General features: G+C 52.2%; 1 protein-coding gene across 2 annotated transcripts in view; it reads left to right on the top strand.

Annotated features, from left to right (window-relative positions):
* MYH9 (myosin heavy chain 9) overlaps positions 1 to 15,687 on the top strand; it is a 105,064-nt gene that overhangs the window by 69,996 nt on the left and 19,381 nt on the right. Inside the window, exons 12-21 of one of the 2 annotated variants that reach the window (XM_055252929.2) lie at positions 1,388 to 1,540; positions 3,737 to 3,910; positions 5,822 to 5,995; positions 8,629 to 8,743; positions 9,154 to 9,216; positions 11,437 to 11,630; positions 11,983 to 12,104; positions 12,945 to 13,014; positions 13,892 to 14,052; positions 15,322 to 15,430. In XM_055252929.2, coding sequence (XP_055108904.1) covers positions 1,388 to 1,540; positions 3,737 to 3,910; positions 5,822 to 5,995; positions 8,629 to 8,743; positions 9,154 to 9,216; positions 11,437 to 11,630; positions 11,983 to 12,104; positions 12,945 to 13,014; positions 13,892 to 14,052; positions 15,322 to 15,430 — 1,335 coding nt within the window. The remainder of the gene's footprint in view (positions 1 to 1,387; positions 1,541 to 3,736; positions 3,911 to 5,821; positions 5,996 to 8,628; positions 8,744 to 9,153; positions 9,217 to 11,436; positions 11,631 to 11,982; positions 12,105 to 12,944; positions 13,015 to 13,891; positions 14,053 to 15,321; positions 15,431 to 15,687) is intronic. The other variant, XM_055252930.2, reaches the window with a different exon arrangement.

The following is a 15,687-nucleotide window of genomic DNA, read 5'->3' as shown; positions in this document are numbered from 1 at the left end:
CACTTTCACATGATTCCCTGATGCAGTCCTCACAGCAACCCGGAGAGAGGTGGCATCACCCCATCTAGAGCACTAGAGAAGCTTCATGGCATGCCCAAGGCTTCATGCCCAGGAAGTGCCATCCTGAGGCTGCATTGTGCCTCTTTACATTGAGACGGTATTTTGGCTGATTGGTCATCAAGGATATAGGCATGTCCTGTCTGGTATAAAAGCAGGAACCTGATGCCACTGTAGCTCAACTGGTGGCGGTTCCTGCCATCCTCGAGCCTGTGCCAAGCGGCTGTTTCTCTACCACCTGCTGCCTTGGGCTTGCCATGTGTGCTGAGAGATGAGCAGCAGTGCTTGCTCCTTCCTGCCAGACTGATGTGCCTGCCTGCCCCCGGAGTGGAGGTCCCTCCCAGTGCGGACTGCTTTCTGCCTCTCTCCAGGGTTTCTAGTTTCTTTTATGGTGCTGGCCATGGGGGTTTTTAGGGTGCCAAACCCATCTCTCAAAAATACCTGGAAGCTCACTTTGTTAGTCCTTCTCCCATTTGCTGTACACTGACAGCTCACGGCTGTTTCTGTGCAGAAGCATTGCATGAAAGACAAGACTGTTGTTTTCAAAAGACATTGCGTATTATTATTGCCACCTGTTTGTTTCCCTGACAATTAAGGAGAAACCTCCATTTTCTGTTACAAAAATATTACATGACTCTTAATACTCTCGAAAAATCGAGAGAAGGAAAACAATTCCCAGTGATGAATATTGTTGGGCAGCTCTTTCCTACAAGACTTAAAAAAAAAAGAATTAAACTTTGTTCTCGTTCTGGCTTTTAATTACAGAGCTTTTCAAACGTGCAAAACAAAGAAGAGGGGAGAGTGTAAAGAGCCCCACGTGCCCATCACGTAGGTGGCTTCAGAGTTACTAACTCACGGCGAGTCTCGGCTCATCGTTCATCTTATCTCCCCCTGCCCCTCTGCCCACTGCCTTATTTTGATGAGATCGGGCACGTTTAGGGTGGTTTGGCCGTAGACTGCTGCCTTATTTTGATGAGATCAGGCGCGTTTAGGGTGGTATGGCCGTAGACCGCTGCCTTATTTTGAAGCATCACTTTTTCTATAAATCCTTTAGTGTGTCCCCATTTTATTTAGAAAGATCTAAGTTTATTGTCCCTGTATTGTTAGATATTAGGTTGTTTCTACTTTTCATCATTTTAAATAACTTTTCATCATTTAAATAGGTTCACCACAGTGAACCTATTTGTGCAGGAAGATTTTTTTTTCCCCCACATACTTAGGGCTGTTCCTCTAGGGGGAGGACTCTAAAAGTGAAATTACTGGGGCAAAGGGTATGAGGGTTTTCAGATCCTTTGTATCTGACACCACGTTCCCCGGGTGTGCCCCGCAGGCTGACTTTGCCATCGAGGCCTTGGCCAAGGCGACCTATGAGCGGATGTTCCGCTGGCTGGTGCTGCGCATCAACAAGGCTCTGGACAAGACCAAGAGGCAGGGCGCCTCCTTCATCGGGATCCTGGACATCGCCGGCTTCGAGATCTTTGACGTGAGCCTCGCCCTTCATTACCCACCCCGCTGCCTCCTTGGCCTGTTGGTTGCCTTATCCTTAGTTAAGAACCCTGCTTCTCATGGTCCCGCACCAATCTGAGTTGGCCATCTCGTTTGCATGGAGACTTTGGTTGGGTGTGGTATTTTTTTTTTTCTTTTCTTTTTTAAAAGACAGGGTTGCGGCTGGGCACGGTGGCTTATGCTGTAATCCCAGCACTTTGGGAGGCTGAGGCCGGCAGATCACCTGAGGTCGGGAGTTCAAGACCAGCTGACCAACATGGAGAAACCCCGTCTCTACTAAAAATACATTAGCCGGGCTTGGTGGCGCATGCCTGTAATCCCAGCTACTCGGGAGGCTGAGGCAGGAGAACCGCTTGAACCCGGGAGGCGGAGGTTGCAGTGAGCCAAGATTGCGCCATTGCACTCCAGCCTGGGCAACAAGCGTGAAACTCTGTCTCAAAAAAAAAAAAAAAAAAAAGTCAGGGTCTCGCTCTGTCACTCAGGCTGGGGTACAGAGGTGCAGTCATAGCTCACTGCAGCCTTTACCTCCTGGGCTTAACCAATCCTCCCACCTCAGCCCCCTAGTAGCTGGAACTATAGGCACACACCACCACTCTCAGCTAATTTTTAAATTTTTTGTAGAGATGGGGCCTCACGGTGTGGCCCAGGCTCCGTTAGATGTGTTTTAAGCTAAACAGAAGTGCTCATTTTCAACTAGAAATGCTGGAGAAAATGAGACCTTTTGTTTATTTTTTTTGAGGCAGGGTCTTGCTCTGTCACCCAGGCTGGAGTGCAGTGGTGTGAACATGGCTCACCGCAGCTGCGACCTCCCGGGCATAAGCCGTTCTCCCACTTCAGCTTCCCGAGTAGCTGGTACTACAGGCATGTGGCATGACACCTGGCTAATTTTTGTATTTTTTGTACGGATGGGGTTTCTCTATGTTGTCCAGCCTGGGAGGATGGGACCTTTTAGGTCACGTTCTTGGAGGCTTCCTGGGCAGATGCTTCCTGTTTATTCTTCCAGCAAATATTCCCTGAGCATCGGGATAAGACATCTCCCTTGCCCATGACGACTTTGAGGTCTAGCAGGGAAACCGATACTTATAGTAGATTAGAGGTTCTTAACCTGGAGTCCATGGGAGGTTTGAGAGGAGCCATGAGCTGGGATGAGAAAATTACATCTTTATTTTTTACTAACCTCTCATTGAAATCATGTATTTTTTCCAGTTGCAAACTGAACAAACTATACAAACCACAGTTGTATTAGCGGTACTTGTGATCTGTCACCAATAGAAATCAGATGTTTTCGTGTCACATTCCAGTTGTTGCAGAGATCTGGTAGTGTCATTTTTCCATCGCTACCTCAAAATTTTGGAAGTTATAAGCCCATGGCTAGTTCTCGTTAATAAGGAAGCACAGAGGCCGGGTGCGGTGGCTCACGCCTGTAATCCCAGCACTTTGGAAGGCTGAGGCAAGAGAATCATTTGAAGTCAGGAGTTCAAGACCAGCCTGGGCAACAAAGCAAGGCCCCCTCTCTTCAATAAAAAAATAGAAGGGCCTGGTGCAGTGGCTCACTCCTGTAGTCCCAGCACTTCGAGAGGCTGAGGCAGAAGAATTGCTTGAGCTCAGGGGTTCAAGACCAGCCCGAGCAACATGGTGAAACCTCATTTCTACAAAAAATAAGAATATTAGCCATGCACGGTAGTGTGTGCCTGGGGTCCCAGCTACTAGGGAGGCTAAGCTGGGAGGATCACTTGAGCCTGGGAGGCAGAGGCTGCGGTGAGCTGAGATTGCGCCATTGTATTCCAGCCTGGGTGACAGAATGAGACTCTGTCTCAAAAAATAAAAAATAAAAATAAAAAACAAGGAAGCATAATGTATTACTCGATCACAATATTTTGATAATTATATTTCAACATAACTACTTTCTTCGTAATCTATTGGATGCAATTTAAAGCACTATTCTGAAAAGGCTTTACCAGACTGCCCACGGTCCCCGGCTCCAAAGAGTAAATGTCACCCACTGCTGGGTGGATAAAGGGAAGGCCAGGAGCATCCAGGCTCTAAAGGCAGCGGCATGGAGGTGCCCAAGGAGGCACTTCCTGTATCCCTACCCCGCCCTGCTTCTCAAGGGGTGTCTGAGCCTCTTAGTGCAGGGTTGGCATATCTCTGACACTGTTTTCTCTCCTTGCAGCTGAACTCCTTTGAGCAGCTCTGCATCAATTACACCAATGAGAAGCTGCAGCAGCTCTTCAACCACACCATGTTCATCCTGGAGCAGGAGGAGTACCAGCGCGAGGGCATCGAGTGGAACTTCATCGACTTTGGCCTCGACCTGCAGCCCTGCATCGACCTCATTGAGAAGCCAGTGAGTGCCAGGCGCACTTTGACCTCACACCTGCCTCTGGCTTTTCCCTTCCGGGTCACCCGCTCCTCACCTCAGCTCTGTGTTGGTTGTGGAGGTGTCTTAACTCCCCTTCCTTTTGGTGCCACCTGGAGGACAAAGCCCTGAGGCTGAGATCCGGTGCCTGGGAGGCCTGGGTGGGTGCCTCCATTAGAGGAGATGCTCTGGGCTGCAGCTGTGGGCTGGGCTTCTCCCAGCTGCCAGACCAGGTGTGGATGTGGCTGAGGCCCTAGCATCCTGTTTTCAGTCCCAGAAGACCACCCAGCATCCTCCTGAAGGCTGGGCTCGATAAGCATTTCTTTGTCTTAAAGAAACAGCCATGCATGGATGTAGTAAGGCCCTACCGCGGGCTGCTTTCACTGTAGCATGGAACGGTGCAGACCCTGGGCATTGAGTGCTCTGCCCAGGTGTACACGTACCAAAGCTCAGCTCATCCCTCCATAAAACCAGCAAGCAGCAGTGCTTCTGTTGCCAGCATTAGCTGTGTGAAGATGGAAAAGAGGAACCTTTTCTAATGAGTTCATACTTAAACCTCTTGCGAGGTGGAGGTTGGGTTGCCTGTTTGTGTTTTAGGCTTGTTGGGGTTGTGACCTGTAATGAAGCCTGAGCTGTTTCTGTCTCCGGGTTTTCTTTTTTTTTTTGAGACGGAGTCTCGCTTTGTCACCCAGGCTGGAGTGCAGCGGCCTGATCTCGGCTCACTGCAAGCTCCACCTTCCGGGTTCACACCATTCTCCTGCCTCAGCCTCCCGAGTAGCTGGGACTACAGGCGCCCGCCACTATGCCCAGCTAATTTTTTTGTATTTTTAGTGGAGGTGGGGTTTCACTGTGGTCTCGATATCGGGACCTCGTGATTTGCCCGCCTCAGCCTCCCAAAGTGCTGGAATTACAGGAGTGAGCCACCACGCCTGGCTTGTCTCTGGGTTTTCTTTTGATTATGGTTAGTTAATCAGAAGGCCTAGGACAAAGTTTTTTTTAGTTTGAAAAAATTTCCTTTTTTTTTTGAGATGGAGTTTTGCTCTTGTCGCCCAGGCTGGAGTGCAATGGCTTGATCTCAGCTCACTGCAACCTCTGCCTCCCTGGTTCAAGCGATTCTCCTGCCTCAGCCTCCTGAGTGTCTGGGATTACAGGCTTATTTTTGTATTATTAGTAGAGACAGGGTTTCACCATGTTGGCCAGGCTAGTCTCAAGCTCCTGACCTTAGGTGATCCGCCCACCTCGGCCTCCCAAAGTGCTGGGATTACAGGCATGAGCCACCGCGCCTGGCCAAAAATTTACTTTTGTAATGAGCTTTTTTCTTTAATTAGTTGAATTTTCCAACTAATAAGAACCCACCGGGCTTCAAGTTTTGTCAGACAGCCTCTCTGCAGTGTCCAAATCTGCTTTCTTGTCTTGTAAACTCAGTGTGTGGAAGGCTGCTGGGTCCCTGGGACTGTCTTCCTCAAGGGGCTCCTCCCACGTATTCCATCTCATCATAGACGTGCAGACGCAAAGCATGTGGGGTGGTACCTCCTGTGGCAGGATCACAGGGTACTTGTTGAGGGCAGCCTCCTGGGCAGACCCCAGTACACCGTGAAGTCAAACTCTGGCCCCGCAGGTCAGCGGATCTGTACTTTTCATCAAACCTACTGGGGGTTTCACTAATGATGGAGAACCACCATGATGGATCCTTGGGTAAAGGTGTCAGCCGCAGCCTGGGCCCCAGAGGTTTCTTTATAAACTAGAAGTCTTCAACTGAGTGCTTTGCTCCTCCTGGGGAGCGTGTCGCCCACCCTCTGTGGGATTCAGGGGATTCTGATGTCCGGGCTTTGGCTTCTTGAAGGGTGGGGTGCCCCTCCCAGTGTGCGCTCACCTGTGCTGATGCTGCTCTTCCTCCAGGCAGGCCCCCCGGGCATCCTGGCCCTGCTGGACGAGGAGTGCTGGTTCCCCAAAGCCACTGACAAGAGCTTTGTGGAGAAGGTGATGCAGGAGCAGGGCACCCACCCCAAGTTCCAGAAGCCCAAGCAGCTGAAGGACAAAGCTGATTTCTGCATTATCCACTACGCTGGCAAGGTGAGGAGCACTCACGGGGAGGTGCTGGCCAGACCTTCGCAGAAGAGGTGGAGTCGAGGCTGTCTAGGACCAGGAGCTGGGCAGCTCCTGGGGACGCAGGGGTGTGACCTGAGTACATTTCTTGCACAGTGACTCACCCAGTAATGTGGCCGGTGACAGCATCAGCATTTACACAGCTTGCAGAGCCCCTTCACCTGGTCCGTGCTGTTAGAAGCCTGTAACACTCCACCGCGGTGCCCAGGCTGGTTGTTGTCATGCTGTCATGCATTATTATTGGGCCTGTCTGCCAGGTGCAGAGATTTGGCTAAAGGCATGGGCTCAGAGTTTGAATAGAGCTCTGCCACTCATAAGCTGTTTGACTTCGGGTCAGTTACTTAACCTCTCTGATCCTTGGTTTCCTCATCTGGAAAATGAGAATGACCACCCACCATACAGGATTACGTGGATTAAATAAGCTCTTGAGGCCCAACCATGGCACGGATCAGTGCTCCAGGGCAGGGCTTCTCAACCTCGGCATTCCTGGTATTGCTGGCTGGGTCATTCTTTATTGTGGGACCCTCCTGTGCATACTAGGATGTTTAGCAGCATCCCTGGCTGCTACCCACTAGAGTTAGGAGCACTGTCCTTGGTTGTGACAACCCAAATGTCTCCAGACATCGCCAAACATGTCCCAGTTTGCGGGGGGGGGGGGGGGGGGGGAATTGCCACTGCTGTGGGTGACAGCTGCTGTTGCCAAGTCTGCCGCAGTCAGTCAGTGGTGGACCTGCCCTCAACACTTACCCAGCAGACATCTTCCCAGTCTGCATGTGACTGGGGCTTAGACCCAACTTAGTCCATAGAGGTGCATGCTTAGACCAAAGCTGGTTTTTCTCAGCATGTTGTGTGCTTCTTGCACAAAGACCCTAACAGTTAATTGCTGTGATTAGGCAGGGGCTGTGCCATCTTGCTGGTGGTGACTAGGTGGTGACTGGCGAGGAGATGTGGGAGCTTTCTCAGGTCTGTTCCCAAGCCACAGGGAGTCCAGGCCCGGTTCTAGCACACGGCTCCCCACTGCCGGCCTCTTCTACTTAGCTTGGCTGGTTCCTGGGGCTGCGGAAGCAACTGTCTTAAACTACCCGTGAAAAAAATAATAAAGCCAAAAAAGCAATTTACACCATTAACCAAGGAATGTTTCCTGAGCCTCCTTTTCCACTCTCACCTTTGGGAAACGCACACAGTCGTCGGTGCAGAAGCTTCCAGGAGGGCTTTTGCTGTGGGATTATTTGTAATGCTGAATAATTAGGAACACCCTAGAGCCCACCAAGGGGCCTGCATGATGGCATCAGCTATGGTGCGTCTTTCTATGGGCTGTGCTGTGTACTAAAAGGACAAGCATGTTGGCCTGGGTGGGAGGGTCTGAGCCTGGGGGAAGGAAACTGGCATCACCTACCTCATGATAAACAGCAGCATGCATCTGCCTGCATACTGAGAGGAGCACCCCGGGCTGCAGCAGCGCACATTCGCCTGCATACTGAGGGGAGCACCTGTGGGCTGCAGTTTGTGTTGGGAAGAGGGAGGCCCAGGTCCCTGCTGCTCTCTGGGTATTGTTCTGGGACCTTTTGCAATGAAGATGTCATGGTGTATTACTTGTTTTGTTAAGTATATATTTTAGCAGAGCACGGGGCTCATGCCTGTAATCCCAACACTTGGGGAGGCCAAGGCAAGAAGACAGTTTGAGCCCAGAAGTTTGAGACCAGCCTGGGCAACATAGTGAGACCCTATCTCTCTTTTTTTTTTTTTTTTTTTGAGACAGAGTCTCGTTCTATTGCCCAGGCTGGAGTGCAGTGGCACAATCTTGGCTCACTGTAACCTCTGTCTCCCAGGTTCAAGCGATCCTCCTTCCTCAGCCCCCCTAGTAGCTAGGATTACAGGCACGTGCCACCATACCCGGCTAATTTTTGTATTTTTAGTAGAGATGGGGTTTCGCCATGTTGGCCAGGCTGGTCTTGAACTCCTGTGATCCACCCACCTCGGCCTCCCGAAGTGCTGGGATTACAGGTGTGAGCCACCATGCCCAGCCCCTATCTCTATTTAAAATGAGGAAAAATGAATCTATTTCTAGGAGTCTCTCTGAACCCTCTGGTTTAGGAGGCTGCCCAATTAAAAAAATATATTTAAAAACAGAATATATTTCCAAAAAGATAAAACTGACACATACTCAGAGAAAATGTGAACATTCTAAAAAGCCAAAGAAAAAACAAAAATTACTTGTCTTATGACTAAAAATAAATAGTAACATTTTGTTGTCCTTCCAGGATTGTTTTTCCTTTGTTCATATTACCTAAAAATTAAAAAAAAAAAAGCTGAAACCCAGCACGGTACTGTGTGGCCACCACGCCATGTCTAGAGCCAGTCTCCCGTTGTTGGCCATACCTTGCTTTGAGGCTCTGGCTCTGCACGAGATGCCGCAGAGAACGTCTTGATGCCTTGCGCCCCTTATCCTCATCACTTCCTTCTTAGGGGTGGAAATGCTGGGTCAAAGGGTCTTCACGTTTTCTGACTTCCACACATGGGGTTAGCCTGGGCTCCGGAGAGCCTGTGAGCACGCATGTCCCCAGCGCAACTTGTGACTCCAGCCTCTCTGACCCTGGCAGGTGGATTACAAAGCTGACGAGTGGCTGATGAAGAACATGGACCCCCTGAATGACAACATCGCCACGCTGCTCCACCAGTCGTCTGACAAGTTTGTGTCGGAGCTGTGGAAGGATGGTACGCCCTTTGCCCTTCGCCCCCTGCCTCCTCTTGGCTGCGGCTGGTCATCCTCCCACCTCCACAGTGGGCCGGGCCGCCAAACAAGGGGTACACATGTCCCCCTGACATAGGCCAGGTGGTCTCCACCCTCTGTAGCTCCCATGAGAGAGGGCTCCTCGGACCGAAACAGGAGGCCACGGCCCTCGAGCACACACCGTGGCTGGGTCCTCCTGGGCGGAGCGCTTTCCGCGTGTGGGAAAGTCAAAGGCGGCCCTGAGCCTCACAGCCTAGGCTGCCAGCCCCGCGCCATGTCGCATTCCCGCCTCTACTCCTTGGTAGGCTGGTTGCTTTGAGTGGTTCTTTTTAATTCTTTCTGTTGGTTTCTCCTTTTCCTTTGCCTGGGTTTTGCTTTAACCTCTCTGTTGCAGAGATGCAGAGCACTCAGAGAGCCTATTTCTATCATCGCTTTCCTATTCTCCACCTAGAACCAGGTGACTGGCCGCCCGAGTGGTGTCTCTTGTGTGTGTGGTGCGTCCAGAGCTGTGCAAGAAACGCTTCTGCCTAGGTTTTCTCGCCCCCGCCTTGGCTTTTCCTGCCTGCTTACACCCCAGTTCCCTGATCTGCCCCTGGGCTCCTGGGCAGGCTCCCCGCACTGTGCCTATTGCCGGCCTGTAGTAGCAAACTGGGCAAATGAGGGGCTGTGTCTGGAATTTGGAGACGTCACATTCAAATCTTAAAACACTGTAATCCCAGCACTTTGGGAGACTGAGGCGGGAGGATTGCTTGAGTCCAGGAGTTTGAGACCATTCTGGGCAACATAGGGAGACCCTCATCTCTACAAAAAACTAAAAAAAAAAAAATCAGCTGGGTGTGATGGTGCATGCCTGTAGTCCCAGCTGCTCGGGACGCTGAGGCGGGAGGATCACTTGAACACAGGAGGTCAAGGCTGCAGTGAGCTGTGATCGCACCACTGTACTCCAGCCTGGGTGACAGGGTGAGACCCTGCCTCAAAAAAAAAAAAAAAAAAAAAATCTTAAAACAGCAAAAGTTGTTTAAAAATTTGTATCCTCCTTAGAGCTTCATCCCTAAAGGCAGTGTCTTAAACTGCTTGAATGGCTGCAAGTGTCTTAGCATGAGGTTCAGGTATGCACACTGCTTGTGTCTGTGCACCTGAAAGCTGAAGTGGCATCTGTGTGTTCATTCAACGTTGCTCGGCATGGTCTGCTCCATGGGGGTGGGGCCAGGACACACTCAGCTAAAAGGGCCAGTTATGGTGAGGCCACATTAACATTTCTCTGGACAACCTGAGTGGCTTTTGCAAGTTGCCATGCCCAGGAAACCTGTGGTAGCCAGGAATATTGGCCCTGTGGTGGGTACGTAAGGTCAAAGATGACTCCTTTTTTTTTTTTTTTTTTTGAGATGGAGTTTTGTTCTTGTCACCCAGGCTGGAGTGCCATGGTGCAGTCTCGGCTCACTGCAACCTCTGCCTCCCGGGTTCAAGTGATTCTCCTGCCTCAGCCTCCCAAGTAGCTAGGATTACAGGCGCCCGCCACCACGCCCAGCTAACTTTTGTATTTTTAGTAGAGTTGGGGTTTCACCATGTTGGTCAGGCTGGTCTCGAACTCTTGACTTCAGGTGATCCACCTGCCTCAGCCTCCCAAAGTGCTGGGATTACAGGCACAGGCCACCACTCCCAGCCACCTCCCATTTTAATTGACTGGTTTGTAGGCTGCATCCACACTCCTGGCTTCTGTCTTAAGCAAGCATCCTTTTTGCTGTCTTCAAGTAAATAATAGTAATCTGGCCGTGAAGGAATACGAAACGGGCTTCGTCAGTATTCTTCACTTTTATATCCAGTAATGTAAGGCTTCACATTTAACGTTAGCTCTTGCTTAAACTGATCTCAGATCGCTGGCCACTTTGATTTGGCTTGTTTGTTTTTTACCTTGGAGGATGCAATTGGTTTAATTGCTGCCGGGCGTGAGTTCCAGTGCTAGGGGCTGTTTCCCTTGAGGGTCGGTTTACATGAGAAAGACCCATGCACCAGGAGACAAAATGAAATACAAGGACATGAAGAGATCCCTAAACTTTGGAGTATTTTTGATCAAGAGCAGTTCTTTGGAGCTCTCTCTTCCTGAGATGTCTGCGTAGATATAGAGGGGACCCTGCCGGGTTCTGCAGACAGTGACAAGGTGGCTCCAAGCTCCGCCTCCTGACTCCCAGCCTGGTGCTCTTATGACAGGGTCAGTGAGAACTGAAGATACTGATTTTTTTTTTTTTTTTTTTTTTTTTTTCTAACTGTGACTATAGGACAGCAGAATTCCGTAAGCCAGGTTTTCACAACCCTCCTCAAAGCCAGGCTAGTAGAATTCTCACTATTCCAAAATACATGACTAGCTTCATTGAGTCTTTTTGGAAATAAGAGCTTCGAGAGTGGCTGAAGGTAGGTGATAGGAAGGTGAGGTGGCCGTGGCAGACGCATGGCTCCCCGAGAGACAAGCCCAGTGCCTTTGCAGCCCCCTTGGCTTCCCGCTGTGTTTGGGGATGACCTTAGCACCCAGTGTAGGCTCCAATTGGAAAGGGTCCTGTTGTTTCATTCTGTCTCCTCTTTTTCTGTCCGACGTGTGCCTGTCTCTCTCTCCTACGTGCTGCCCCCGCCCACCCGGCTGCAACTGGCGTGGGCACTCACGTGTTCTCTGTGGCCTCCACAGTGGACCGCATCGTTGGCCTGGACCAGGTGGCCGGCATGTCAGAGACGGCACTGCCTGGGGCCTTCAAGACGCGGAAGGGCATGTTCCGCACTGTGGGGCAGCTTTACAAGGAGCAGCTGGCCAAGCTGATGGCTACGCTGAGGAACACCAACCCCAACTTCGTCCGTTGCATCATCCCCAACCACGAGAAGAAGGTGCGGCCGCCTGGTGGGGTGGCCCGGTCAGGGCACCGTGGTATGGGGTGCTCAGCCCGTCTTTCTTCCCAGCAAAAGCACCCCTCCAGCCCCTCAGCATGCACAGAGCCCTCAGTCGTTTCTCTGCAGGGTGGGCCTTGGCTCGCTTAGGAGATATGCTGCATTCACAGCCCGCACTTCCTCTTGGTGACATTGGCCCTTCCCAGACCTGGATCCTTTGACTTTATTGTCCAAACCTGTGGGCTGCATTGCCTTAGGCTCTTGCCCTGTCAGGTTCGTAGGGGTTCCCCGACCTTTCTCCGACTGTTCTAGGCACAGAAGTGAGACTGCATGCGTGTGCTTTCTTCCCCAGGCCGGCAAGCTGGACCCGCATCTCGTGCTGGACCAGCTGCGCTGCAACGGTGTTCTCGAGGGCATCCGCATCTGCCGCCAGGGCTTCCCCAACAGGGTGGTCTTCCAGGAGTTTCGGCAGAGGTGAGCCAGGGCCCGGAGCCCCCTTCTCCTGGGCCCGGCTGTGCGTGCAGTGAGTCCCAGAGGTGGGCTGCTGCTCCCTGGCAGGGTCCTGTCATGCGGCAGCGACATCCTCCATCCATGTAGAACTGAGTCTGGCCAGCTCTTCCCCACCTCTTTCTCTTTTCCACCCTTGGCAGGAAAGGAGACTTCCCCATTTTAATACCGAAATGCAGGTCATCATCATCCCGTTGACTTTTGCTCCTAGCAACTGCCGACCCTGGTGCTATTTGCTACAGTTAGAGGAGCTAGGAAAAGAAATGTAAAAGAATCAGCCAGGGACCTGGGATATTACAGGAACTTTGTGGAAATGAAAGTCATAAAACGTGGCCGTGTGTTGCTGTGTGCGAAGACGGCAATGCCTTCCTATTTCTCTAATGACTGTGCTGAGTGTCAGTTGCTGTCGGGATGCAGCCGTTTATTTCTTGGGCCATCTTTGTTTATTAGCAGCTCCCTGCAGCATCCCAGGGAAGCTGTGTGAACATGGCTGTCCCTGGGTGAGAGATGAGGATCCCAGGCAATTAGCAGTTAGTGAGTCCAACCTGAAGCATGCCCTTGAGTGATTGAAACGGTCCTACACGAGTTTCCGTTCACTTTCCGGAAAACACCAAGCCTTCCTTGTGTCATTCAGCCGAAGAAAAGAGCAGGGTGGGATTTGCCTGTGTCTTCTTTCCTTAGGAGAGTTTGTGTAAAGAATTCTGTGTCTGTTGCATTGTAGAAATGATGTTAATCTCTCGCTTATATTCTAGGCATGTGGAATCGAGGCAATGGGTAAAATGACCAGGCTTCTCTTTCCTTCCTCAGATATGAGATCCTGACTCCAAACTCCATTCCCAAGGGCTTCATGGACGGGAAGCAGGCGTGCGTGCTCATGGTGAGTTGAGCTGCTGTCCCTGCCTCTCTGGATGGGCAGCCCCTTGTCTGGGGAGTGCCCGCATGGCCAGGGCCCGCCTTGCTGTATCAGTGGTCGGTGGATGCCCAGGCTGTGTCCCTTCTGATGCTCCGCGTTTGACTCTGCCGGGCGCCCTTTGCAGCAGCCCCTCGGCCTCAGATAGCCAGGGATGGTGTTTGGCACCAGGGTGGTGTGGAGGAGACGAGAACTGTAGCCATGGCCGGGCTCTGATGTAAGATGATGGCCTCTTTGGTTTGGGGGACATTCTCTTGCTTTCTTGCTCACGGGTCTGACTCCACGTCCAGTGTGGTGAGCAGGGCAGCTCACAGCCAGGGCAGCAGGCCTGGTGCTCCGTGACCTGGGCTTCTCCTCCCTCCCTCCCCACTCCCAGCCCCAGCGCAGTGCTGGACGGGCTGTGCGCATGCTCTGAGTTCCGGTTGAATGAAGGCCCTGCGGTGACTCAGTGCCAAGCCAGGGCTAAATCCCCCCCTGCTCCTTTTTTCCCCTTCCCAGCATCCTGTTGTTTCTGGCGTGTCCAGGTTAGCAGCCGCTACCTTTGGCCTCGTTTTACTTCACGTTCTTTCTAAAGAATCAGAAAGCTTTGGCTGCAGAGTAGGGAGTTGGTGGGAGGAAAAGAGAAGGAAAAATTCAACACCTACTATGTGCAAAGCCTGCATTTGGTGATGGGGAGATGGGGAACAGGAAGAAGGAGGGAGAGGAGATGGCTTTCTGCTCTCCAGATGCTCCTCAGCCAGTGGGAAGAAGGGTGAAGGACACATCTCCAGCTGTGCCTGGGCCACCCTTTCACGGAGCCATGGCCAGTTGCTGGCCAGGTAAACGGCCTACTCCTCCCACCTAGATAAAAGCCCTGGAGCTCGACAGCAACCTGTACCGCATTGGCCAGAGCAAAGTCTTCTTCCGCGCCGGTGTGCTGGCCCACCTGGAGGAGGAGCGGGACCTGAAGATCACCGACGTCATCATAGGGTTCCAGGCCTGCTGCAGGGGCTACCTGGCCAGGAAGTGAGTCCCGGGAGATACTCCTGCCCCACACGCCAGGCCTTGCCACGCCCTTCTGTTGCCGAAGAGCACTTAGCAGGCCGTGGTCTAGGACACCCCACTGCAGCCAGTCACATGCCTGTCAGGGAGGCCCACGTGACTCTTCCTACCCCCGTTCCTGGATTTCTACCTTTGAGGAGTAGAATCGGGCAGTTCTTTTTTTTTCTTTTTTTTTTTTTTGTGACGGAGCCTCACTCTGTCACCTAGGCTAGAGTGCTGTGGCACGTTCTTGGCTCACTGCAACCTCCACCTCCCAGGTTCAAGTGATTCTCCTACCTCAGCCTCACTAGTAGCTGAGGTTACAGGCACACGCCACCACACCCGGCTAATTTTTGTATTTTTAGTAGAGACGGGGTTTCGTCATGTTGCCCAGGCTGGTCTCGAACTCCTGACCTCAAGTGATCCGCCCACCTCGGCCTCCCAAAGTGCTGGGATTACAGGCGTGAGCCACTGTTCCTGGCTGAATCAGGCATTTCTGATTGGGGTTTAGAGTGACAGGTGGGAAGAGGCCGACTCTGCTTGGATTTGCCTGCCTGAAAGATCCTGCTTATCAGGACTCCTCACCGTGTGACCCTTGTGGGGACAGCACCCAGAGTCTGCCTGTCCCTAAAGAACCCTGTGATTCCAGGGGAGCAGGCCATCCTCAGTCCAGACTCATCCTTGACTCCCTGGGGAGTGAGGGCTCCCCTGCTGCAGGACAGTGGGTGTGGGCACTGCACACTTGTGCCCTTGTGCTCGGGGATGAGGGTCCTAGCAGGAGCGGCCCCCTTGCTGCAGGACAGCGGGTGTGGGCACTGCACACTTGTGCCCTTGTGCTCGGGGTTGAGGGTCCTAGCAGGAGCGCCGAGCTCTGGGAGACGAAGCCCGAGCATGTGGCATTTGCACAGATGGAGGCTTATTTATCCAAAAGCCCTCCAGCTGACACCCGCAGCCCACCTTCACAGAACATCAGCTCCTGACGTTCTTCCACCAAACAAAAGCTCAGATAGGGAACAGCACGAAGGGTGGGAAGCTGAAGTCCAGAGTCACCCGGGGCCAGTCGGCTTAATGACCAAGGGTCATGCTGAGTCCCCACGCTGAGTAGGATCTCTGGTTACTTCACACGAGCCTTCACCTCCGTGGGCTCCTCAGTGGAGGGGTAGTCTGGTGACCTAGGTCCTTCGCCCACTGTAAGATTAGTGCCTCATGGAGTCACACAGCCTGTAAGCGCTGACCATGTTCCTCACCCCACAGAGCGTTTGCCAAGCGGCAGCAGCAGCTGACCGCTATGAAGGTCCTCCAGCGGAACTGCGCTGCCTACCTCAAGCTGCGGAACTGGCAGTGGTGGCGGCTCTTCACCAAGGTGCGTGCTAGAAGGGCCTCCTGAGTAGCTGGGACTATAGGTGCACACCACCATACATACCTGGCTAATTGTTTGTATTTTTTGTAGAGGTGTGGTCTCACTGTCGCCCAGGTTGGTCACAAACTCTTGGGCTCCAGCAGTCCTCCCACGTTGGCCTCCCAAAGTGCTGGAATGACAGGCATGAGCCACTGTGCCCGGCCCTTTTTGATGTTTAGTAGAGACAAGGTCTCACTTTCTTGCCCAGGCTGACCTTCCTG

The sequence above is a fragment of the Symphalangus syndactylus genome, chromosome 18 (assembly GCF_028878055.3).
Source record: "Symphalangus syndactylus isolate Jambi chromosome 18, NHGRI_mSymSyn1-v2.1_pri, whole genome shotgun sequence".
Classification (NCBI taxonomy): domain Eukaryota; kingdom Metazoa; phylum Chordata; class Mammalia; order Primates; family Hylobatidae; genus Symphalangus; species Symphalangus syndactylus.
The sequence above is the reverse complement of the archived record's forward strand: the minus strand, read 5'-3'. Positions and strand labels throughout refer to the sequence as shown.